Consider the following 26488-nt stretch of genomic DNA (forward strand, 5'->3'; position numbering starts at 1 on the left):
TTTTTAGAAAGCACTGAAAATAGGATAGGGAAGGCACCTGCCTGATGTCCGTGCTGCCACACTAAAATTCAAGTGGGGATGCTAGACGAGGGGACCTAGAAGATTCCATCAGGCAGAAATGTTTCACCATCTGAGGTCTGTACAACGATGACTATTCTGTGCTTGATGGGTTTTGAATTGCAGCAGCGGAGTCATGTAGAGTATGAAAAGAAAGCATTTCTGTCTTGTCAACCCTGCTGGAAGAGGTCTTAAGGGGCTGGAAGCGACACTCCTCTTCTGGGTGAGAATATCAGCTCTTCTCAGCCGAGTTGCCATCCTGGCTCGCCGTCAGCGAGGCAGAGCTTGCCAAAGGACAGGATTCAATTCCAAAGTTCTGGGAGGTCAGCCCAAATGTTGAGACCCCTTCACAAATCACACTTCGCAGCTCATGCATATTATAACACAATTTCATGGGGCGGCTAGCGCGAGCCAGCCTTCCTGTCGCTGGAGAGCGAGTCCCTCAAACCAGACCTTTCCCACCTCCCATCCAAATTAAGGGTCCTCATGCCAGGAATTAGTTGCTTACTTTGCATTCATACTTGTAACATTGTTGTTTTCTTGAGTCTCGCCTGCCAAAGAAAAAAGCCTTGCTGTTTTAAAGAACATAAAGCAGGTATATAAAAACTTGCCAAGCATGAAAGTTTTTAAAATACATAGACGTCCATCAGGCACAATGCACAGCAAAAATTAGCTCTGGCACTGCAAAATTGGAACCAGCAGGTGGGCACATGTGGGGAATCATCATCATCATCATCATCATCTTCATCATCATCATCATCAGTGCTTTTTTCTAAAAAATAGTTTAGAGGTACTTTTATTTTCCTTCTTATATTGAAATACTGCCCCTCACTGAGGTCAAACTTAGATTCACAAAATGTTTAGGGGTATGCGCACCCCTGCATCCCCCCAGAAAAAAAGCACTGATAATAATAATTTATTTATACCCCACCCAGCCCCTCTGGGCAGCTCCCAACAGAATATTAAAAACACGATAAAACATCAAACATTAAAAACTTCCCTAAACAGGGTTGCCTTCAGATGTCTTCTATAAGCCAGGTAGTTGTTTATTTCCTTAACATCTTCTGGGAGGGCCTTCCACAGGGCAGGCGCCACTACCAAGAAGGCCCTCTGTCTGGTTCCCTGTAGCTTCCCTTCTCATAGTGAAGGAACCAGCAGAAGGCCCTCGGAGCTGGGTACTGCGATCTCATAGGTAAGCTGGTCCTAAGGATTGAGCCACTCTTCCCTGATGCTGCTTTCAGTTGACAAGGCACATTCAGGGCTAATATTCTATCCACAATCTTGTTAGGTCAGCCTCCAGAGCAATAAGAGAGCCCTCCTGGATCAGCTCATCTAAGTCTAGCATCCTGACCTCACAGTGGCCAACGAGATGCCTGTGGGAAGCTTGCAGGCAGGACCCCAGGTACAGCAGCACTCTCCCCACTTGCAATTCACAGGAACTATAATGCCTCAATAGGTGTTGCAATCGTAGCCCTGGAAGTGTGCTCCACACCCAATGACGCATGGAACCTGTTGAAACTCCTGTGCTCTTGGGCGAATGCAGCCTTGAGAAATAAAATTGTCCTTTTTTGGCATGAAAGATGTGCTCCACTTCTTTTTCCATACTCAGTTTATTAACAGCTTTTTAATTTGGTGGAAGCATAAGTATTATCACATTTAGTTCCCATAAAGACCACATTTTAATAACTCAGTTTCACAGACTCTGGCCACAAACATCTGTTCAAAATATGTATGTACATGTTAAAAGGTAAAGGGACCCCTGACCATTAGGTCCAGTCGTGGCCGACTCTGGGGTTGCGTCGCTCATCTCGCTTTATTGGCCAAGGAAGCTGGCATACAGCTTCCAGGTCATGTGGCCAGCATGACTAAGCCGCTTCTGGCGAACCAGAGCAGCGTATGAAAACGCCATTTAGCTTCCCACTGGAGCAATACCTATTGATCTACTTGCACTTTGACGTGCTTTTGAACTGCTAGGTTGGCAGGAGCAGGGACCAAGCAACAGGAGCTCACCCCGTCACAGGGATTCAAACCGCCAACCTTCTGATCGGCAAGTCCTAGGCTCTGTGGTTTAACCCACAGCACCATCGACGTCCCAATGTACATGTTACCTGTTAGCATTTTTCAATATGGCCTTGTTCAGGAATGGGGAACCTTTGGTCTTTCTTCCAGATGCTGTACGACTACAAATCTATTCAGCCTCAGCCAGCTTGGCCAATGGTCAGGGATGATGAGAGTTGACATCCTTGTTCCCTGTGAGCGAGATTTACTGTATCAGACTGTAGATGCCATTCATGAGACTGAATGTTCCTCTCTGTGAAAACCTTTCCATTCACATAGGAAAACTAGGCTCATGTCTAACCACTAGACTCTAACCCAGTGGTATAGATTTTGGGGGCAGTTAGTCTAGATGATGCTCGTGAATCCCTAAGAAACCTGTGACCTTGCATTTGTGATGTTATAATCTATGAGAGGAAACCTGCTGAAATGGTAAGTCAGTTTTCTTTGTAAGATAATGACCTCAGCTGACCAGTTACGTACTGCCATTTACATGTCTAGAGAAGCTGCCATAGATACAAATGGGTGTTCACAGGCACAAAACAATCATGCTCAAGGTATTGGGCATGGACGCATCTTATATTCAAAGATAATTACATTATCTGGAAGGAGTTGCTGTGCAGGGCCAGCACCACAGGGAAGTCTCCACCAGGGCCGGCTCAAGACATTTTGGCACCTGAGGCAAACCACAAAATGGCATCTCCCTCTGTGCCCAGGAAGAAGGGGTGAGTGAAGATCTGAATCAGGAACAAGCAGGGAATGTAGATCTTCATTGGGATCTGCTGCCTTTGCGGATCCTGCCACCTGAGGCGGTCACCTCACCTTGCCTCGTGGATGGGCTGACCCTGAGTTCCCCCATCCCCTGACTGTTTTCTTGCTCCTGAAATGGCATTTCTTCCATTTTGGAAAGGCCTTCCCCACTCCACCCCAAAATTAGGCAAATCCCAAAATGCTAGGGCAAACACCAGCCATAATTCGATGTGTTTTCCCCACTTAAAAAAGAATAATAGTAAAATATAGAGGTATTTTCCATTATGTGAACCAGGCGTGATAACTTCTCACATATCAATTGATTCCATTACACATATTTTTTTTCTGTGTCACTTCAGGTGTTCCCCTTTCAGACTTCCACCAAGTGCATGGCCAGCTCACACTTGGTTTTGAGATGCACTCTGGCATGTGTTGGGTGTGCTTAGTAGGCAAAATCTCCTTCACACCTTCAGTAAACGTGTGTGTGTGTGTGTGTGTGTGTGTGTTGTCTCTGGACATCCCTATTGTGTGGAGACTGCTTCCAGTGGCATCTACCTAGCACCTGCAAAATGTGTCAAACTATTAGAAAAGGAGAGAGGGCAGCAGCTTTGGGGTGGGAGACTTGTGGGTGTGAAAAAGCTTTCAGTCTCACACTTTCACCAGAGGTTTTCCCAAGTAGTAGCAGAAGAAGACTTAAGTTCCAGCAGGGCACAGCACATCAGCAGCCCTTTAACAGCCCTCAAACACAAGTGAATATAAATAAAATAAGTCAACAGAAGGTAATGTGGTGAAGTTTTGGAGAGTTAAAAAGCCACAGAGCACATTAGTAGGTGCTAAAAGCTTCAAGTTCAAGATGCTGTTTAATATGGAAAGTCAGCATTCAACAGCTGCACATTTATGTTCCCCATTGTTGCTGGAGACAATTTTTTTGCACTGCCTGGGGGAAAACAGCAACAACCAAACAACTACCCCCTCTGTTCTTATTTTGCACAGACTATATATATATATATATATATATATATATATATATATATATATATGTTGCAGGTTGTTAGAAGGAAAGCATGAAGCACTCCTCCTCAACTGGCATTCCAAAACCATGTTGGAAAGTAGAATTAAAATCTTTTAGCTTGATAGGTTTTTTTTGTTGTTGTTGTAAAAAAATATTATTATGGGAGGCAGGTGCACGATTCTCTCCTGTCACATGCATGCACAAGTTAATTGCAAAACAGTTCATGCATGCTCTGCAATGGGAAAATTAATTTGGATCCAAGAGTTAATTGTTTTTCAGTGATACTATCTTTAACACCAATCAAGTATTAATTGTGAAGCAAGCCATGTACAATTTTGTTGTTAGATGCAACTCCTTAGCTTATTAAGTCCTTCTCTGTGCAAAGGCAGAATGTGGTTAGATGTTGCGTTATATAGTCCACCCCCCAAAAAATGACCTTAAGGTAACTGTCCTGCCTATGGCATGAAGAAGGGAAGGAGACAGTGGAGGAATAATTGACTACAGTTAGGAATGTATGGAACATGTTTATGAAACGACATGACTTTGATCCTTTTTTCCTTGGAACATGCTGGATTAATTTAGTTGGCAAATCCTTTCTCCCCTCCACTAGTGGGCATTTTGGTGCAAAATCTCACCTTGGCATTACTATAAATACACCATGATACTTCTCTTCTGCCTTGACACCGCCTTTGTATATTTATCTTTGTAGAGTTTCTGAAGCTGGTGCTTCTGTGGGCATTTGTGGCATGCAAGGAACCAACACAAGACCACAAAACTATTTTTGATCCATGAGAATATCTTCATAAGAGCAGAGACATGCTGCCACTGAATCTGGAAGTAATGTATAGCAATTATGCTCAGTAGCCATGAGGTTAAAAAAAGGCAAAGGGCCCCTGGATGGTTAAGTCCAGTCAAAGGCGACTATGGGGTTCTGGCACTCATCTCACTTTCACGCTAAGAGAGCTGGCGTTTGTCCACAGACAGCTTTCCAGGACATGTGGCCAGCATGACTAAAATGCTTCTGGCGCAGCAGAACACCGTGATGGAAACCAGAGCACACAGAAATATCCTTTACCTTCCCACTACATTGTTACCTATTTTATCCACTTGCACTGGCGTGCTTTCGAACTGCTAGGTTGGCAGGAAATGGGACTGAGCAACGGGAGTTCACCCTATCGCGGGGATTTGAACCGCCGAGCTTCTGATCGGCAAGCCCAAGAGGCTCAGTGGTTAAGACCACAGCGCCACCCGCATCCCTATAACCATGAACATGAGAATCAACAGGTAAAATTAAACTATGGAAACTAAAGGATATTTCAGTTGTAAGGTGTAGGACCAAAAGAACCAAAGGGTTGTATCCAAGCACAGAGTTCCATATGTGCAGTGGCATCTCCCCCTTCCTCTCCTCAAAATCTGCTCCAGAGGGTCCTCTGATCCTCTGGAACAGACATTGAGGGTGTGCAGGGGGCTGCAGAGGAAAAGAGGAGAAAGTTCTGTTGCATTAGCAGGTATCTGTTGCGCTAGTGGAACAGCATCGTTGGCTACGACCCAAAGGATTGTTTGCTTATCAGTTACATTTCCAGCACATCCTTCCTCTAAGCTGCAGTGCAAAATGGGATTTTTCTATTTGATCTTCACGCACACACATCCCTGTGCTGTGCATATTAAGCGATGAGACACTGTCAAGCGCGAGGAGCACAGGAGACTGTGAGCTGCTGTTGCGGTGGGGCCTTGGAGTCATACTTGTACCACTGGCATCGGTGTCATTTACCTCGACGGGATTTTGAGGTGGGGGCAGTAGGATGGCACTGAGGTCAGGGCTGTGAGGGCACACTGGCATGGGTGATGGATTACAGAAGGACACAAGAGGGCCCTGCTGGATCACGTCAATGACCCATCTAGACCAGCACCCTGGAGATGCTGGATAAACTTCCGGGATAACTTTCTGATAGAGCTGCTTGACAATGGAATGGACTCCCTCGGAAGGTGGTGGACTCTCCTCCCTTGGAGGTTTATACGCAGAGGTTGGCTGGTCCCTTCCAACTCTATAATTCTATTATATTCATGCCCCGCATGGCTGCCTAAGCATAGTCTGGCAACACAAGGAAATGGTTCCCACTGTAATAAGGTGTTGTGGGTGGGTGTTTTCTAGAGGTCTGCTGTGTTAGATTTGGGTGTGAGGGGTCTAGAATCAACATCCTACTCATCCTAAAGCTAACTGGGACATTTGGGGCTAGTCAAATCTTTCTCAGCCTCCTCCATATATCACTGGGATAAACGGGATCAGGCCCATAAACCGCTTTATGCATAGGGCAGTGTGAACAGTAGTTGAGGAACATCAACTCCATGATTCTGTGGTTCTCACAGTGGCCCATCAGATGCTTGTGGGAAGCCTGCAAGCCGGGCACAAGCTCAACAACACTGTGTCCACTGGCAATTCCCAGCAACTGGTATTCCAAGGCCTAGGTTAAAAAAAAGGGCAAAGGACCCCTGGACAGTTAATTCCAGTCAAAGGCAACTATGGGGTGCAACGCTCATTTCGCTTTCAGGCTGAGGAAGCCGGCATTTGCGTGGTCAGACCCAGAAACCCTTAAAGACCCATACCCTTAAATAAATTCACACGTGACTCAAATTTTAATTTTGGTTTTTGGCAGAATTTAGGCCACAACTTCAGTGATTACAGAAAGTGACTGGTTGCATAGGCTCTGGTTCGACTAGTTCCCTGCCATGCAGGTAGCACTGACCCAGGGCACCAGCCTAGGTCAGCTAACGATGAACACCTGGATACGCACAAAGCCGGGAACGGGCTATCTCTGCCACCCAAATGTCCCCCTGGACTCAGGCACGGGCACAACTCCCTCTCAGGGGTTGACCAAACCATCGAGTCCCTGGATTCCTTTAACGGAATACCCTTCACATAGGGATGGCGAGACTGTTCTCCCATCCCTATCACATGAACCAGAGCCTATCCGCAACCTTACAAGTTGTGACTATTTGCTACGTGGCAGGTGAAACCCAAATGGCAACAGCCAATCAGCCAAGTGGGGAAAATTCCTGCCGTGCCCCTGTCCCAACGACAGACAACACACGACGGCATAGCAAGGTCAAGCGCAACAAGCCCTAAAAGTAGGGAGAGGTGGGTGGGTGTTCCGAATGCACACGTTGAAAGAGGAAGCTCTGGGTCACATGCATGGGCATAAATAGGTCCCTTGAACCGTTTGGACTGCGTCCCATTGGCCAGATTGCACCCAGCTTTGAGGGACCTGCCAATCGGGTGTTGTGGCTGACCAATCGTACCCACCCACAACACAGGGTGTCGGTTGTCCAGGTCTCACCGCAATACATGCCTTCTTTAAGGGAGGACCCGATTTGTCCACAGACAGCTTTCTGGGTCATGTGGCCAGCATGACTAAACCACTTTTGGTACAATGGGTCACTGTGACGGAAACTAGAGTGCAGGGAAACACCATTTACCTTCCCGCCTTCTGCTTGCACTGACATGCTTTCAAGCTGCTAGGTTAGCAGGAGCTGGGATAGAGCAATGGGAGCTCACTCTGTCGCAGGGACTCGAACCGCTGACCTTCCAATCAGCAAGCCCAAGTGGCTCAGTGGTTTAGACCACAGCACCACCCACTTTTACTGCCTCTGACAGTGACAGATAGTCTCTATCAGTGCACTCGCACAACCCTGACATCACCATCACTCTGCCCTGTTCAGAGAAGCAGATGCACTGCTCGTGTCTAGATGGCTGCCCTGTGTTTCTGCATAGGAAACTCAGCCTACCTAGCTCAAAATTGTCTGCAGGGACTGGCAGTGGTTCTGCAGAGTTTCAGAACCCTACGCAGAGATTCATGGTTGAGTGGGGATCCCCGTCCCAAGTTCGGCTCCGTACCATCAGAACTAGTCTGCCTCCCAGAGCAGAATAATAACTGAGGCACCTTGCTGTACTGTAGAGCCGCCGTATGAGTCCCGGCTTCTCCCCATTATTCACAGTAAACCAATATGACAGAAACGAGCTATTCTCTCTTGTTTGAACCTGCTCAGGTGTGGTCTGTACTGGCTGTGTCAGATGAAAGATTAAATTCTATCTTGAAATCAGATCCCGACGGAAAGAATTTGTCTCTCGGAACTATGAAGTGGCTGCTATGTAAAAAAGAAGAAGCAGAAGTAAAAAGGCTGCTACCTAGACTGTGGGAAACACGCGAGGGAGATTGAAGGTGCATTTCCCACAGTGGGTTCACCTGTGAAGGGGGCGAAATGGCCATGGAAATATCTGCGGCAAATGGATACCAGGTTTAATCCCCACCCCAAATAAGCAGCGTGTGAAATCCAGCCAAAATCCAGCACTTCCAAGTTCTATTACAGTTAGTTTTCAGGGCAAAGGGATTTCAGCATCCGCTTAACTCTCATGCTGATTTTGGGGTGAGATTGGGGGGGGGACATTAAATAAAATCCCCCCCCCAGGTAAGCCACCACCTGACTCTTTGCTTCACTGTGAAATATTTCGATTACTTAACAAAATTAAGAAAAGTTTAGCAAGGGAGAAAAAGTTTATGTGATGGTTGTTGTTGTCTGCCTTGTCTGTAAATCACACTGGGACTTTGAGTTTTGTGGGAAACGAAGTATAACTTGAATGAACCTAACCTAAACCTTAGGGACGCGGGTGGCACTGTGGGTTAAACCACAGAGCCTAGGACTTGCCGATCAGAAGGTCAGCGGTTCGAATCCCTGCGATGGGGTGAGCTCCCGTTGCTCGGTCCCTGCTCCTGCCAACCTAGCAGTTCAAAAGCACATCAAAGTGCAAGTAGATAAATAGGTACCACTCTGGTGGGCAGGTAAACAGTGTTTCCATGCGCTGCTCTGGTTCGCCATGCTGGCTCATGCTGGCCACATGACCCGGAAGCTGTACACCTGCTCCCTTGGCCAATAAAGCGAGATGAGCGCCAGAACCCCAGAGTCGGCCATGACTGGACCTAATGGTCAGGGGTCTCTTTACCTTTACCTTTAACCTAAACCTTGTTTATGGTAATTAGCTGCGCTTCTCTAGGGAATGCTTATTTGCTGGATTTACAGCTTTATCCGGTTGTTGGACATGATTGGGTCCGTCCGTCCCCAGAGATGCTTTGATTCGGGTGAGGGACCTGGTGTGTCATAGTTGGTATAATGCCATGTTGAGGGGGACAGGCTGAGGTGCCATGCTCCTCTCAGCTTCAAAGCTTGCTGGGTAACAACATTTATCGCCCGTCAGTCTAATCTACTAGTTACAGAATAGCAGTCAGAGTAAAAGATAGGGGGGAGGAATGTGAATGTTACCTTGAGAGCCTTCAGGAAAGGTGGGAAATAGTGTACTAAACAAACAAACAAAATTCCCTTTTCTGCAGTGGGCTCAAAATGATATAAATGTGTTTGTGCATGTGCATGCGTGAAAAACAGGAATGTCACTGCATCAAGAATGTCTGCGTAAGGTCTTCATTTTTAAGGAAAGTGACCTCCTAGACTAATACAAAGATGGAATCCTAATTACTTTCTAGGTTCTGGTCTTCTCTAAATTCCAGTTCTCTGCATATATATATATATATATATATATATATATATATATGATTAAAATCCATGCTTTTGGGTAAAATACATTTAGAAATGCATACATTTCAACAACAAAAACACATATTGAAATTCTTATTTTGGGATTGATTTGAAAATAAATTCTCATATTAATGCAGATTAGTTAATTATTGATTAATGCAGAAGATGGGAACACATTTTTAAAAATATGATTTGTCAATGAGTGCATGCAAAATTGACCCAGATTGTCAATAGCTGGATCCATGTCTCCTGTAGACAACTCGGGGAGAAAGAGGAATGTCCCCATTCTCCTGTCTCAGTGGAGATTCATCAAAGCATGGAAAACCATTCTGCAAATAAAAACAAACAAACAAACAAACCCTAGAATAGTCTTGCTTCTTCCTTCACAGCATATAAGGGCATGATAGCACTCAGCCTTCTTAATTAGATGACATTTTACAGAGTGCTCTAAATGGGAACAAATGACTATTGGCACACAATTCCGTGTTGTATTTTACTACGTGTATTAGTTTAATATGCAGGGTATTTGCACAATAAGGTTGTAACTCTGTTTGCATTGCTCCAGTTGATAGCTCTGTAAACGCCAGAATAAAATAAATTGTAAGGTTTCATTTCTTCCTATTTTTTTTGTTGTTGTTGAAAAAAATATATCCAATTGTTCATTACCAATTTACTGCAGAATTACATTTCAACATGCTTTCTATTCCTTCAATGTATGTGGGGAGGGAGAAAGTAAATATTTCCTCAGACAACAAACTCATGGCTCAGATAAGATTATCTTTGCAATTCTGCCCTTGGGCTGAAAGGAGAAGGGTAGAAGAACATTTCCCCCCATTCTTTGTTCAGTTTTGCAATCCTTGCTTTCCTCTAATACTAAGAGTCAAAAAACTCTCGTAACCAGTGCTGGCCCCACCTTTAGGCAGTTTGTGGCAACTACCTCAGTGGCAGATGCTGGAAAGTGGGCAGCACTTGAAGGCCACTGCTGTGTGTACCACATGAGCTGCCCTGTATCTCCCCAGTGGGGCAGCAGTAAACTACTAGGACATTTGAAAAAGCTAAGCAGGGTCTGGTATGGTTTCAAATTGGATGGGGGACTGTGTGTTGAGATGACTCTCGAGGGCCCTTCCAACTCACAGTTGCCTCATCTTAACCTCTCAGGGCAGGAAGCATTATATATATGGCCCTGCTTGCAAGTGAAGTACAGAACTTACAATGCAATCCTTAACAATGTCTTCTCAGAAGTAAAGCTTATTGAATTCACTGGGGCTATAGCTTGTTTAGCTTATACGTAAATCCGGCACTGACTGTAGTTATGCTGCACAAACCAAGTTCTGCTTGCGCAACAGGGCTTGTTTAGTATTATTCTCATAGAAGAATGGTTTCGGTTGCAATCCTAAGCCCACTTATCTGGGAGTAAGCTTAGGGCCCCACTCTCTTGGGGGCCCCCCAAAAAATTTGAAGGAAAACAACAACTGGATGTACATTTCCAAAATATAAGATAAAAAACAAAGAAAACCTACATACATCAACAGTGTTTTGTGTTGTGTAGGCTCCTATGATGTAAGTCATGGCCCCCGCCTGCTAGCCTGCTCCCTAAAATATCACTGGTTTGCTCATTTCTATATATAGGATGCCTACATTCTGCATGTGCAAATGGCTTTAGGTCCATAATTAGGTCTATAAATTACCATGTAGCATATATTCAACACAAAAAACAGTGACAATTTGTTATTGACAAAAGACAGCTGGACGTATAAAGGGCCCCATTACCTTCAGTAGCCTAGGGCTTCATCAAACCTAAATCCAGCCCTGGCTACAACCTCTTCATTCTGTTTTATGTCGTTCTGTGTGCTCCATCTTTCCTTAGCATCCACACGTGTGCTTTTACACCCATGTACATCTAGAGGCAAGATGAATCTGCCCCGTGAGAGGTTTTGCTTCTAGAGGAGGGTTCTGAAACCAGAAGCATGACAAGTTGCATAAAGTCAGTTCAAAAAGGCATACCACAAATCTTTACTGAATTATCAGGGAGAGTTGCCAGAAAAAGTTGGCCTTCTCCTTGCAGACAGAGACAGCTGGAGATGTGCTTTTAAAGCACGATCATATCATGCAGTTCAGGTTGGAATGTGGTTAAGGTTGGGCCTTTTTAAACTTTCCTAAGAACCTTTCCCTATTTCTATGGACTTTTTTTGGCCCTCCCAGTGAACCCAGATATTAGCTAACTGACATTACTTGCTGCTCTCCCCAAATCCCCACCTCTCCTGCAATCAGGTGCACAAAAAATAAGCAGACACTAGGAATCCCAAGCCTTCAGTGTTGTGACTAGTCACATTAGCTGCTAACAATGTACATAGCTCAAGCAGCGTTCTGTTCTGCCTAGAAGTGAAAGTAACAGAGGAGTGATTAAAAAGAGAGAGTGAATAAGAGAGTCCAAAGTTAGACAGCTGCCGTGTTGTCCGAAGCACATGGTAATTCAGCAGAGGAGATCAAAGGATGTGATGTCACTTTATAGAGAACAGAGAAACAGGTCAGGCGAGCCCAGGTAACTCGGGAAGGCAGGTTGCTAATTATTCCCAGAAGAAAGTAAGGTGTACGGTTACATTGCTACAGTAGGAAGTCAGGAGGTCAAACTTCCCCAGTCACCGACTCAGCTGGGCACTGCCTGGTTTCTCGGCAAAGATCCTGCTGTTTTCTTCCCCACAATCCTTAGAACATGGGAGAGAAAGAAAAGAGCTTCGCAAATCCCCCCTTGCAAGGTAAGTGCGTGCAAGCGGTGAGATCACCTTTGTTGTCTGCGAGGAACAGGGATTAGGTTTGAGGCGGTTAATGTTTAGCTCTCGGAAGCTACAGGCAGCTGCTGTCTGTCATCCCTGGTGGAGCTTTGCGCCTGCACGTGGATGTGTTCTCTGGGAAAGAGGGGAAACCCGGTCCCTTCCTGCGATCCTTTTATGTTCTCTTTTTCTTGGAAATGCCTCCTCGATTCCGAGGAGTTGTGCTGAGTTGGACTGTGTTTTTAAAAGGACTGGGAAACATGCCATTCTTGGATGAAAGTCAGCATTTAGCTTCCGGTTCCTTGTGGTTGTTGCAGGTTATATTTTGCGGTTTGCAGTTTCCTTGAGTTGGAGGACTGTCTTCAGTTTGCAATGAGGAAAAAGTTAACTTGAGGACATGGCGTATCAAAATCCAGGAAAATATATGCACTTGCAAATTTACTGGTGTTCCTATCAACGGAAGAACTAATTTGACTTGTAACAGTTATTTTGCAGAGCCAGCTAGACCAGTCCTAAGCATGTTTACTTAGTTGCAGTCCCTGTTAAAATTCAATAGGACCTGCTTACCAGCAAATAGGCTTTTGCATGTTGCTGTACAACATATGTTTATCAAACTTGGTGGTGACATATGAAACAATGGCTTATCTTCATGACAGATGATTCTGGATAGGTGTGTACATAGCCAACTGTATGGTAATCCCTGGTGAATACAAATTCTTCCTTGGCAACCAGGCAAACTTTGCACTCATTGCTGTACTTCTATCCGGCCCCCCATTCCTCTTTTTTGGCCCCCAAATAACTAAGATCCATACCTGTGGGCAGGTAAGCAAATGGGCCAGTAATGTGTCTGGGGAAGCTGTTTCGTAAGAAAGCTTTGCTGAATGCCATCTGAATGGGCCAGGGTGGTGGTGGTGGAAGTCGAAGTGGGGAAACTCTCTAGCCCCATTTTATTATTGTTGTATTTTTAAAAAAATAAAAGAGCACAAATTTCGTTTTAAAAATGCTTCTCACTCAGGTGTGACTATACCCGCAGAGCAAAGCAATAAGGCCGGTTAGGTGATATGGCTGCTGAGATGGCTCCCTCTTTTTAGTGTCTCCTTAAGGAAGACCCAGCCACTTCAAGATGGAGGCACAGCTAAGGAAGCTGTGGGGTACATTAAGTAAAAGAATGCCTCAGAATTCCTTAAACAAGGAAAGTGGAGATAGCATACAGAATTTGTTCAGGGTGAAACAAATAGGCAAGGTTTGTGACTTGGCTAGGCCAAGGGCCAAGTAAGAGCCAATATGGCAGCTCTAGCAGATGGCTCCAGATGATGATGATGATGATAAAAATAATTTATTTCCACCCCACCCATCTGGCTGGGTTTCCCCAGCAACTTTGGGGGGCTTTCAACAGAACATTAAAAACAGAATAAAACTTCAAACATTAAAAACTGCTCTAAACAGGGCTGCCTTCAGATGTCTTCTAAAAGTCGGATAGTTGTTTATTTCCTTGACATCTGATGGGAGGGAGTTGCACAGGGCGGACAACACTACCAAGAAGAGAGATCTGCTGAACCACTTGGTGTGAAGATTAGCAGAGGGGGCCTGCTTGGTAGTTATACCATCCATCTTCATAAGTTTTTTGGGGGGTGGGCTGGGAGAGGTTATTATCTGTGGTGGTTGCTAAGCTGTGGAACTGTCTCTTACAGAGGTGCACCTGGGACCCTCGTTGCATGGTATATGCCTTTGACACCTGATATATATTGTGGGTGCTGTGGTCTAAACCACAGAGCCTAGGGCTTGCCGATCGGAAGGTTGGTGGTTCGAATCCCCGTGATGGGGTGAGCTCCTGTTTTTCGGTCCCTGCTCCTGCCAACCTAGCAGTTCAAAAGCACATCAAAGTGCAAGTAGATAAATAGGTACCACTCTGGCGAGAAGGTAAACAGTGTTTCCATGCACTGCTCAGCTCCCTTGGCCAGTAAAGCGAGATGAGCACCGCAACCCCAGAGTCGTTCGCGACTGGACTTAACTGTCAGGGGTGCTTTGCCTTTACTTTAAACAGCATTCCTGTGTGCTGCTCTGGTTTCGCCAGAAGTGGCTTAGTCATGCTGGCCACATGACCCAGAAAAACTGTCTGCGGAAAAACGTCGGCTTCCTCAGCCAGTAAAGTGAGATGAGCGCCGCAACCCCAGAGTCATTCGTGGTTGGACTTAACTGTCAGGGGTCCTTTGCCTTTTTTATATATGTTTTGGAACTTAGCCTGTCCTCTTGATTGTAATCTGTATTTTCAAATTGACGTAACCTGCCCTGGGACCTTATGGTGAAGGGTGGGTAAGAAATAAATAATAAAATAGCATTTGCATGCAAAATTATTAAAGAAAAAAAGTGGGTAGAGGGAGGGGAAGGAGAGGAAAAAAACAACAAGAAGAGAACAACCAGCTCACAGCAACACTCTAAACATCAGTGCAGTATTACTGTTTTGCACATACTGATGGATGCATGCCATCCAAATGTTTGACTAGGTATCCAAGTGAAGCTGGTGTTTATAAAAGGTGCATTCAAATGTAGCAAGAGTGTTAAGATCTGCAGACCATTTCAAAATAAATGGTGGGTATTTATCCTTCCAGGTTCAAAGTATTTTATCAGCCTTAAGGGCTCACAAAATCAATTTTTTGTTGCTGTGTTGTTAATTCTCACACCATGGGAATGTGATTTAAAAGCGCGCAACACACAGACATCTGTGAATATCAAAGATTTCACCAGTGCAAAATGGAAATGGACAAGAAGTTGAGAACAACACAAAACATCCCTGGATGCACCTCCAGCATCTATCTGAATTAGATAATGTCTTCCTAAGGAGATGTTGTGTTGAGTCCATTCTACTCAGGTTATCAATATTTGAAACTTCAATCTCTGTTTTAAATCTGATGATGGTGATAATAATTATAAAAGCATTTTTGCAAAGCACTTTCCCTAATATAATGCATTTTTTACACATTACTTTCACACACACACACAGTCACATATTTGTGACACTTTGCCTTAATACACTCGTTTTTGAATGCATTTTTGAGTTGGCGTACTGCATCACACATTTCAGAGAGGTGTGAATCTTAAAAGACAGCCGCACATCACTTTGCATATTGGTTTGGGAAATGGGAATTGAACCATCCCCCTCCCCTAGTGTTCACTCGCTGCAGATGTGTTTATCCAGGGACCTGGTAATGTAACTTTAGAGGGAGACTTCTGTCTTTTTGGTTTTTTGCTCACCTTATCTCTTCACCACCTTGAGCAAGCATTTCAGATTGTGATGGTGAAATATGCAGATGCTCATTTTCATGTGGATTAACGTGAAGCCTAAAGCAAGCAGGGTGTGGTTTTTGGAACAGGTAGAAAGTAAACACCAAATAATAGGCCTTTTGATGGCTGCTTGTTTTAAATTGGCACATAATTCAAAGACTTTATGTATCTGAGGAAGTTTGAGGTAATTTCTTGTATTTATATCCTGGCTTTCTCCCATCATGAAGTCTAAAGGCACTGGTAAGGCACATTTAGACATTGTGGAAACTCAGACCTGTTTAGCTTCCGACAGTTTCCTATGCCTTCAGATCACACCCCAGGACTTAATATACATATTAGGGTGTGGAACCAGATTTCCACACATATTCATTGTCTCTATTTTCCTGGGATGTGTTTGTTGTTGTAAATAAATTAATTAAAAATAACACACCTGGTAGTTAAAATCCATTCAGAAGTACAATAGAATTAAGAATGTGTAGAGTGCATATGGCATTCTTCACCTGATTATTTGACGGCACATGATGCAATGCACAGAGGGGGCTGTGGGACCCCACCACAATATTGGTCCTAACTCCAGCATCACACACTTCTTTGATGACTTAGTGGTCAGTGTGACATTCGAAAGGAAAGCCATTGGGTTGTATCCAGTGTTGCCATTCTGCTTTTGCTTGTGCAAGAGAACACCCGTCTCGTCTCTCCCATGCAGTCCCCCCCGAAAATCTGCATCCAGGGGTGGCCCTCCCATTGGGCAGAATGAGGTGGCATTCTCAGGTGCCAGATAGATGCCTGAGAAGCTGTGTGTGCCACATGGGCTGCCTTGCACCCTTAAGCGAGTGTGCTGCCATCCGTGGAGGACGCCTTCCCATTGCCACTGTTAAGTGAGATTCAAACGCTAGTTTATTGGCTGTCATGCATAGAATGTGATGCATGTCTGGGGATGGAAGGCTAGCCTGTCAACTGCAGTTTCTCATTTATCCAGTCTTGAATTCAGTTCACCCCATTTCTGCAGCAGTTGAAATTGCGAAAATTCACCAGCCTTTTAGTGCAAACATCTCCTAATGAAAACGTTTTTGTATGCAGTTTTGTATGCATGTCTACCTCCCTTTTGCTACTTTCATGTTTCCTTATGCAGCTTTCACAAATATGCATATTTCCCCACAATACACACTTTTTAAAAAAAAGGGGGGGGGGAAAAAGGCTTGCAGAACTGCATCAGAAAATTTGGATAATTGTAGATTTCAGTTCTCATATTATTTCAGAATGTGTGAATTTGAGAGGTTTGCTTTTACAAATGCAAACAGAATTGAATCCCCCCCCCCCCAATTGCAGTGTTGGCAGTGAGGCAATGCCATGTCCATCAACTCAGGCTGCACCAAAGCCGGCTTGAAGACACCCCTGCCCAGCTACTGCCAACTGCATGTTTCATGCCCTTCAGAAATAGATGGCAAGAGTTTTCGCATCCGCTTCGGAGCAGCTGTAAAGCCTCTGCTTAGCATATGCATTTGCATTGTCGAAAACTTTTTAATTGGATGCAACGACAGATGCACAAAGCGCTCAGTGAAGAGGGGTGGCATGTCACCGTGGTGCCGCTACGACTGAAACAAACACAGTCTAATTGACAAATCATACTGCAACCTGCAAATATTGATTTTACGGTGCGTGGGGTGGGGGGAGAGCTAAAGTACAGCAAGGTTAACTGTTTTGCCCAGAGTGGTATACCGTGTCAGCTGTGAAGCACTAGAAATAGAACCGAGAGCTCCAGCTTTCCGTCCCTGTGCTCCTGTGCTCACTTGGTTTTAGGAGCCTTTCCAACATTCACAGGTGTGCCGGCCTGATTGTCTCTTCACATAGCATGCCTGCTAATGCAGCGTGAGCTGAAGGTAACACCATCCCAGTGCAATGAGAAGGGAAAGAGGGAAATTAATGGATTTGGGGGTCTAGTTGAAAAACAAACCCAACAAATTAAGGGTGCAAACTTAGTCATTGTGGGGAGGTGTATAGCTTTGAGCAGGCATGGCCAAACTTGGCCCTCCAGATGTTTTGGGACTACAGTTCCCATCATCCCTGACCACTGGTCCTGTTAGCTAGGGATGATGGGAGTTGTAGTCCCAAAACATCTGGAGAGCCAAGTTTCGCCGTGCCTGGCTTAGAGGGAGAGCATCTGCATTGCAAGCAGAAGGTCCTAGGTTTAATCCTCAGCATCTCCAGGTAGGAATGGGAGAGATTCTTGTCTGAACCCCTGGAGAGCCACTGCCTGTCAGTGTAGACACTACTGAACTAATGATGATGATGATGATGGTGATGATGATGATAAAATTATTTATACCCCACCCATCTGGCTGGGTTTTCCCAGTCAGTCTGGGCGGCTCCCAACAGAACATTAAAAACACGGTAAAAGATCAAACATTAAAAACTGCCCTAAAAAGGGCTGCTTTCAGATGTCTTTTAAAAGTCAGATAGTTGTTTATTTCCTTGACATCTGATGGAGGGCGTTCCACAGGGCGGGCGCCACTACTGAGCAGATCCTCTGCCTGGTTCCCTGTAACCTCAATTCTCACAGTGAGGGAACTGCCAGAAGGCCCTCGGAGCTGGACCTCAGTGTCCAGGCTGAACGATGGGGGTGGAGATGCTCCTTCAGGTATACTGGGCCAAGGCCATTTAGGGCTTTAAAGGTCAGCACCAACACTTTGAATTGTGCTCAGAAACATACTGGGAGCCAATGTTGGTCTTTCAGGACCAGTGTTATATGGTCTCTGCGGCCGCTCCTAATCACCAGTCTAGCTGCCGCATTCTTGATTAAGTTGTAGTTTCTGGGCCACCTTCAAAAGTAGCCCCACGTAGAGTGCATTGCAGTAGTCCAAGCAGGAGATAACCAGAGCATGCACCATTCTGGTGAGACAGTAGGGTCTTAACAGGCGTACCAGATGGAGCTGGTAAACAGCTGCCTTGGACACAGAATTGACCTGCACCTCCATGGACAGCTGTGAGTTCAAAATGACTCCCAGGCTACACACCTGGTCCTTCAGGGACACAGTTACCCCATTCAGGATGAGGAAGTCCTCCTTACCCACCCGCCCCCTGTTCCCCCAAAACAGTACTTCTGTCTTGTCAAGATTCAACCTCAATCTATTAGCCACCATCCATCCTCCAGCCGTCTAGATGGACCAATGGTCCAACTGGATAGAAGGCAGATTCCTATGTTCCTATGTCTACTCAGAAGTAAGAATTGGTGTCCTATGCTGAAACAGTCTTGCACCGGGAATTCTGCAGCAGCTGAAGTTTCCAAACTGTTTTCAGAGGCAGCCCTGTGCATTGCAGTGATTTAACTCAGAGATTACCAGAGTATAGACGACAAAGGTGATGCTATCGCTGTCCAAATAGGGGCGCAGTTGGGCCACCGGCAGAAGTTGATAGAGGGCAGTCCATGCCACTGAGGCCACTTGACAGTGATGGATCGTGAAGTACCCCCAAACTGTGTACCTGTTCCTTCAAGAGCAGGCAACCTCCCATCCTAGGAATCCCACGTGATCTAGGAAACCACCCACTGACAGTACCTCAGTCTTATCTGGATCTAAGTTAGGGAGCAAGCCTTAACGCTGGCACAAAGTACAACAGATTCAAATCCAGGAGGGAGGCTACTGTTGGTGGAACCAGCCCAAGCCTGGTACACTTGGAATTGGATTTTTGTTGTTGTTTAGTCGTTTAGTCGTGTCCGACTCTTCGTGACCCCATGGACCAGAGCACGCCAGGCACTCCTGTCTTCCACTGCCTCCCGCAGTTCGGTCAGACTCATGTTTGTAGCTTCGAGAACACTGTCCAACCATCTCGTCCTCTGTCGTCCCCTTCTCCTTGTGCCCTCAATCTTTCCCAACATGATCTGTCCTTCCAGTGAGCACTCAGGGCTAATTTCCTTAAGAATGGATGCGTTTGATCTTCTTGCAGTCCATGGGACTCTCAAGAGTCTCTTCCAGCACCATAATTCAAACACATCAATTCTTCAGTGATCAGCCTTCTTTATGGTCCAGCTCTCGCTTCCATACATCACTACCGGGAAAACCATGGCTTTAACTATACGGACCTTTGTTGGCAAGATGATGTCTCTGCTTTTTAAGGAATTGGATTTACTCCACCCTTTATCTTGGTCTAAGTTCTGCTGGGTTTGCAGGTCATGTGATGGAGCATCCAGTGTAAGTTTCTCCCTCTGCTTAGTCCCTCCCATGCCACACTCCCAGAATGCCCCTTTGGGGAACTTATACCAGCCTCAGCTGAACCAGTAAGGGATGATGGGAGTTACTCCCGTACAGCCCCAGATGAGTCAGAGATCCATCACTCGCTCATCCGGGTGGATTTTGTGCTTGGATTGTCCCCTTGGTTATGTCCATTAACTTCAATGAGTCTACTCAGAGTAAGACTAGCATTGAGTACCACCCCAGATTTATGGGTGCTGCCTTATACCAGGGATAGCTGAGGAATTCGATCTTTGCTAAGTCTGATACAAACTAACCTGATCTACACCTCCTGTTCACATCAGAACATAGTTATCCTTTGGAGTTTATAATTCTCCAAATTGTGAGGGTGATTCTCTCCTTTAAAAAATAATGCATCAAAATGAGTGTTAAAATATGTTTTGAAATGTGTTGTTTTATGAGAAAATGCATTCAAAATGTGCATTTAAATGCTAGTTAGGTGTACATTTCCATGCAGTTTTTTTTTAATGCAGGTTGATGCCAAACAGGGGGGAGGGGCTGTTCTGCATGTAAAACATATTCTTTGCTAGTGAGCTATCATCTGTCTACACCTGTGTTATGCTTATTCCCAGCTGTGCTGCCTGAAATCCTTTTTAAACTGGGAGATACCTTTCAGCTATGGACCCTCCTGGAGTTTAAATGGATTAACTCTCTACACTCCCCAGCCTCGGATATAGTGCTACTAATACCTGATTAAACAAGCCATCATCCTCTCCCCTGCATTGCAGTGGGGAAAACTCCCATTGGTGCATAGCTGTCGACGTTTCCCTTTTCTAAAGGGAAATTCCCTTATTCCGAATAGGATTCCTCGCAAGAAAAGGGAAAAGCTGACAGCTATGCATTGGTGTAAATAGTAACTCTCCCCTTCCCCACAAGGTTAAGTACAAACATGAATGAGATGTTGCTCACACCATATAATAATAATAAAATAATAATAATAATTTATTATTTATACCCCGCCCATCTGGCTGTGTTTCCCCATCCTCTCTAGGCGGCTCCCAGGTTAAAAATACAATAAAACATCAAACTTTAAAAACTTCCCTTAACAGGGCTGCCTTCAGATGTCTTCTAAAAGTCAGGTGGTTGTTTATTTCCTTGGCATCTGATGGGAGGGCGTTTCACAGGGCGGGCGCCATTACTGAAAAGGCCATCTGCATACACAGTTGTTAATGAAACATTTAGCATATGCCTAATTGTCTTTTTAAAACAAGTGGATTATTTCCTTTTCATAAAAGTGTACTGGATCAGACCAATGGCCCACCTAGTCCAGCACCCTGTCCTCACAGACCCCTAGGAAACACACACACACACACACACACGAGAGAGAGAGAGAGAGAGAGAGAGAGAGAGAGAGAGAGAGAGAGGCTAACCAACCAGTGAAACCATGATCTTTAATATTGGCCACTGCTGGATAGATTGTGCCATGATGGAATTGATAAACCGACCAGTTTCTTAGCTATAGTTTGTTAGCGACTTTCTCAATAAAGTTGGCTAGACACTCCCTCCCTAAATGCAAGCAAGCATAGCCTAGGGGGAAATGGTTGTTGCTGCCGAAGTGGCTCATATTCTATCAGTTTTCAGGAGTCTTGATACCTGCAACTTGCATTCAATACAGACAACCTGCCACGTCAGGGTTTGTGCTTTGTCTGGAGCAAACAGTGGGATTTTTCTTCGCATGGTGGGTTCAATTGATATGAAATTGATATGATATGAAAATGATATGATAGCCATGTTCAAATATATAAAAGGATGTCACATAGAGGAGGGAGAAAGGTTGTTTTCTGCTGCTCCAGAGAAGCGGACACAGAGCAATGGATCCAAACTACAAGAAAGAAGATTCCACCTAAACATTAGGAAGAACTTCCTGACAGTAAGAGCTGTTCGACAGTGGAATTTGCTGCCAAGGAGTGTGGTGGAGTCTCCTTCTTTGGAGGTCTTTAAGCAGAGGCTTGACAACCATATGTCAGGAGTGCTCTGATGGTGTTTCCTGCTTGGCAGGGGGATGGACTCGATGGCCCTTGTGGTCTCTTCCAACTCTATGATTCTATGATTCTATGATTCAATTACATGGAGCCAATCACTGACCCACGATGGAGACGAGGGACCTGGGGCCCACCAGATGATGTTGGACTACAACTCCCATCATCATTGACCATGCTGGCTGGGGTTTATGAGAGATATAAGTAAAGGTAAAGGTACCCCTGCCCATACGGGCCAGTCGTGACCGACTCTAGGGTTGTGCGCTCATCTCACTTAAGAGGCCAGGAGCCGGCGCCGTCCGAAGACACTTCCGGGTCACGTGGCCAGCGTGACAAAGCTGCACTGGTGAGCCAGCACCAGTGCCACACACGGAAACGCCGTTTACCTTCCCGCTATAAAGCGGTACCTATTTATCTACTTGCACTTTCGAACTGCTAGGTGGGCAGGAGCTGGGACCGACGGGAGCTCACCCCGCCGCGGGGATTCGAACCGCTGACCTTACGATCAGCAAGTCCTAGGCACTGACGTTTTACCCACAGCGCCACCCGCATCCCTTCATTGGGTTCAATTACATGGAGCCAATCACTGACCTACGATGGAGACGAGGGACCTGGGGCCCACCAGATGATGTTGGACTAAAACTCCCATCATCACTGACCATGCTTGCTGGGGTTTATGAGAGATATAGTCCAGAAGTATCTGGTGGACCATAGATTCCCCTCCCTTGGCCTAGATGGGGTGGTCCACAGAAATCATAAAACATTATTTCCAAGTAATGTGGAATCATGGGAAGATGCCAAGGAGTCAGACCATTGGTCCATCCAATGGTCTTTCCTGAGTGGAAGGGACTCTTCAAGCTGGTGCTGGTGATTGAACCGGGGACTTCTTGCATGCAAACTGCATGCTGTACCACTGAGGCATACTCTAGCTTGAAATTGGTATTTGCTGCATCACTTACTGAACTAGGTAAAGGTAAAGGGCCCCCTGACCATTAGGTCCAGTCACGGACAACTCTGGGGTTGCAGCGCTCATCTCGCTTTATTGGCTGAGGGAGCCAGCGTACAGCTTCCGGTTCATGTGGCCAATATGACTAAGCCACTTCTGGCAAACCAGAGCAGCGCATGGAAACGCCATTTACCATCCTCCCGCCCTGAACCTGGTCTCGGTTGGGGAGAGTGGGGTATAAATAAAAAATTATTATTATTATTATTATTATTATTATTATTATTTATCTACTTGCACTTTGACGAGCTTTCAAACTGCTAGGTTGGCAGGAGCAGCGACCGAGCAACGGGAGCTCACCCTGTCGCGGGGATTCGAACCGCTGACCTTCTGATTGGGAAGCCCTAGGCTCTGTGGTTTAACCCACAGCGCCACCCGTGTCCCAGTTACTGAACTAGCTGGTGTCTATACCCATATTTGAAGGGGGGGTACCATAGTCCTGCAGTTAGCACACATGTGGCTTAGGCCTGCTCGAATAGTCCCACAGCTAGCTAAACTTCTTCAAATTGCTGTTGCTACCTGACTTGACTAGCGGGTATCTCCAAAGCTTTACTCAATATCCGTGCAGCTAGCTAAAGCTATCCATTAGTTTCAACCTCTCCTTTTGAAGATTGACGCATAACCACTTTTTTCCCCAGTTGGGGAGGTTCCAGTTTCAGTGGGCTGTATACCATTAAAATTTTACAAGAATGCAATTGGTTGTGAGCACGTGGTGTTCCTTGCTTTATTTTATGTAGGGTGTTTTTTCCCCATTTCACTGCTTCAAAGCATAAGGGTACATTGTAAACTTTTATTCCAGACTTTTTAATAATTCAACCGGTGGCCCCAAGCCAAAGCATCGCCAGATTTTGCCGCCTCCGCTCCCCAACCCTTCTCAATAATACGTGAAGATGTCCTATGGCAAGTTTCTGATCTGCCCACATTTTTTACCACATAAAAGTTGTGTAGGTTTTATGAGCTTGGCACTGCTGCTTTTGCACGCCCCCTTGATGGCTTATGATCCCACTCAGTCCCTATGGGCTCCATCCTGTCCACTGTGGATGCAGGGTCCACGTGTTGGAGAGATACCCAGAAGGCCTGCCCCATTCCTTCCTCCATCCATGTACAACAAAGCCGTGCATTTAGACACACAGCACCAGACTTTGGCCAGGAATGGGAGGCAGCAGCAAGAGATCTAGGTTATTACAGTGGTACCTTTGTTCCCAAATGCCAAAAACCCTGAAGTAAGTGTTCCGGTTTCCGAACATTTTTTGGTAGTCGAACATCTGATGTGATTGTCAGCTGTTGTTTCCGGGATGCCTGCACCAATCAGAAGCTGTGCCTTGGTTTTTCAATATTTTGGAAGTCAAATGGACTTCCGGAACGGATTAAGTTTGGTACTTTTGTTTTTGCTATTTATTTTGTGGTTTTGAGGCTTTTCTGGTTGATTTGGTTTTGGGACTGTGTGGGTGATAATTTTTATCATGTACAATACTATCTTATTTATTTTATAGAACAGTACAGTGGTACCTCGGGTTAAGAACTTAATTTGTTCTGGAGGTCCATTCTTAACCTGAAACTGTTCTTAACCTGAGGTACCACTTTAGCTAATGGGGCCTCCCGGTGTCGCCACACGATTTCTGTTCTCATCCTGAAGCAAAGTTCTTAACCCGAAGTACTATTTCTGGGATAGCGGAGTCTGTAACCCGAAGCATCTGTAACCTGGAGGGTCTGTAACCCGAGGTACCACTGTACATTGCTTATTGCTTTCATTTCATGGATCAGTGGTCTCATTAGATAGTACAATCCATGTTAAATTGCTGTTTTAGGGGTTGTTTTTAAAAGTCTGGAACGGATTAATTTGTTTTGCATTACTTTCTATGGGAAAGCGCACCTTGGTTTTGGAACACTTTGGTTTTGGAAGGAACTTCCAGAACGGATTAGGTTTGAGAACCAAGGTACCACTGTACCTTGTTTGTGGGCATCTCAGAGACATTCAATTGGGCAGCTGGGGGGGGGAGATTCTGGATTATATGAACTTTTGTTATGATCCATTAGCAGTTAAAAAAACCACAACATATTGGGGTAAGTCTTCTTGGAAGAGCCCGTGCTGTTATACAGAAATGCCAAGGACTGACTCTGCAGCCTTAGGTACTCTACAGCTGGACCCTACACATTATATAGACCTTTTATGAACTTCGTAAGCAAACACTGCAGAAAAGGAGCTGGGAGGGCAACATTGTAAGGAGATGTCATCCTGGGCATTGCTGAGATGCCCAGCATGTAACCCCAAATTTTGTTACATGAGTGGTGGTGGCACGATCATAAAAACTCCAGGGAAACTCCCCCAGTTTTCCCAAGCTGAAACAACATGGAAATGAAACCTAAACTTCCCCTAGATTCCACTAGATTTCCCAAAGGAGTTTTCAGGTTGTGTGAAAGATCGCATAAAATGTGAAAACGAGCAAGAAAACATCAGGGAAATGGAATAAAGTGCCATCTAAATGCAGCAGTTGAGGCACATTAAAATAATTGTTCTGTCCCCTTAAGTACAATTCAGCTTCCAGCACCCCCCCCTAATTGCTTTCCCTTGCTTCAAACCAGTAAAGTTCCCATTCTCTCTCTTCTGTAGTCTAGGCTCGATACATAACACGCGAGAGACGGTTTCTGAATAGCTGACTTTTATATATTGAAAGGGCAAGCAGCCATTGTAGCTTTATTCTGGCATTCCTGGGAGTATGCCATTGTGCTCTAATGCACGGGCACAATCAAACCCTGAACAGTTCGCAAAGAGTTTCCTGAATCACTGTCATCAGTCTGCAACATAACGCAGATAGGTCCCCCACCCTACCATTCCCCTATCAGCAACTGCTTTCCTCCTGCCTTTCGCCTTTTGTTGTTTTTGCTTTAAATCAAACCCGAAGGGGAGCTCCGTGAAGCTTGAAAGCCAGCTCACTAGTACTCTGTGCTTTTATTTGCTCATAATTAGGTGCAAACCTTTCTGCCCATCTTGGATCAATGTCAGTGAGCAGCAGCTGCTTCTTGGAAGCAGTACAGAAGACTGAGTAACAGTGTGCATGTTTTGCTTTGTGCAAAACCCAAGGCATACATTCCTAGATCGCCTTCTCACGTTCCTCTGGGCTAGTTTTGATTTGAAATTTCAAGCTACCAGGCTGAGGTCTTTGAGTGTCTGTCAAATGTCTGAAATCAGAGATGAGATCCAGGTACACCTGGAGAAGATCAGTGAGGGGTTTTACATGTTCTACCAGCTTTGGAAGAAGCCAGGGATTAAGCTCCAAGGGCTCTCTCTGTTGTTGTTTAGTCGTGTCTGACTCTTCGTAACCCCATGGACCAGAGCACAACAGGCACTCCTGTTTTCCACTGCCTCTCACAGTTTGGTCAAACTCATGTTGGTAGTTTTGAAAACACTGTCCAACCATCTTGTCCTCTGTCGTCCCCTTCTCCTTGTGCCCTCAATCTTTCTCAGCACCAGGGTCTTTTCCAGGGAATCTTCTCTTCTCATGAGGTGGCCAAAGTATTGGAGCCTCAGCTTCACAACCTGTCCTTCCAGTGAGCACTCAGGGCTGATTTCCTTAAGAATGGAGAGGTTTGATCTTCTTGCAGTCCATGGGACTCTCAAGAGTCTCCTCCAGCACTATAATTCAAAAGCATCAATTCTTCGGCGATCAGCCTTCTTTATAGTCCAGCTTTCACTTCCAAACATCACTACTGGCTCTCTCTAAATCCCAGTTATTCCCTTTATGCTAATT

General features: G+C 45.3%; 1 protein-coding gene across 3 annotated transcripts in view; it reads left to right on the forward strand.

Moving 5' to 3' along the window:
• The window catches only part of NAALADL2 (N-acetylated alpha-linked acidic dipeptidase like 2), a 740348-nt gene that overhangs the window by 198713 nt on the left and 515147 nt on the right, over window positions 1-26488 (forward strand). For 2 of the 3 annotated variants that reach the window (XM_053390586.1, XM_053390587.1), the window contains exon 1: window positions 12057-12213. The exons of the other annotated variant lie outside the window; for it this stretch is intronic. In XM_053390586.1, the coding sequence (XP_053246561.1) occupies window positions 12171-12213 (43 nt within the window). In that variant the 5' untranslated portion in view covers window positions 12057-12170. Of the gene's footprint in view, window positions 1-12056; window positions 12214-26488 lie in introns of those variants that run through there. 3 annotated transcript variants of the gene reach the window in all.

This window comes from Podarcis raffonei, chromosome 5 (assembly GCF_027172205.1).
Source record: "Podarcis raffonei isolate rPodRaf1 chromosome 5, rPodRaf1.pri, whole genome shotgun sequence".
Lineage (NCBI taxonomy): Eukaryota > Metazoa > Chordata > Lepidosauria > Squamata > Lacertidae > Podarcis > Podarcis raffonei.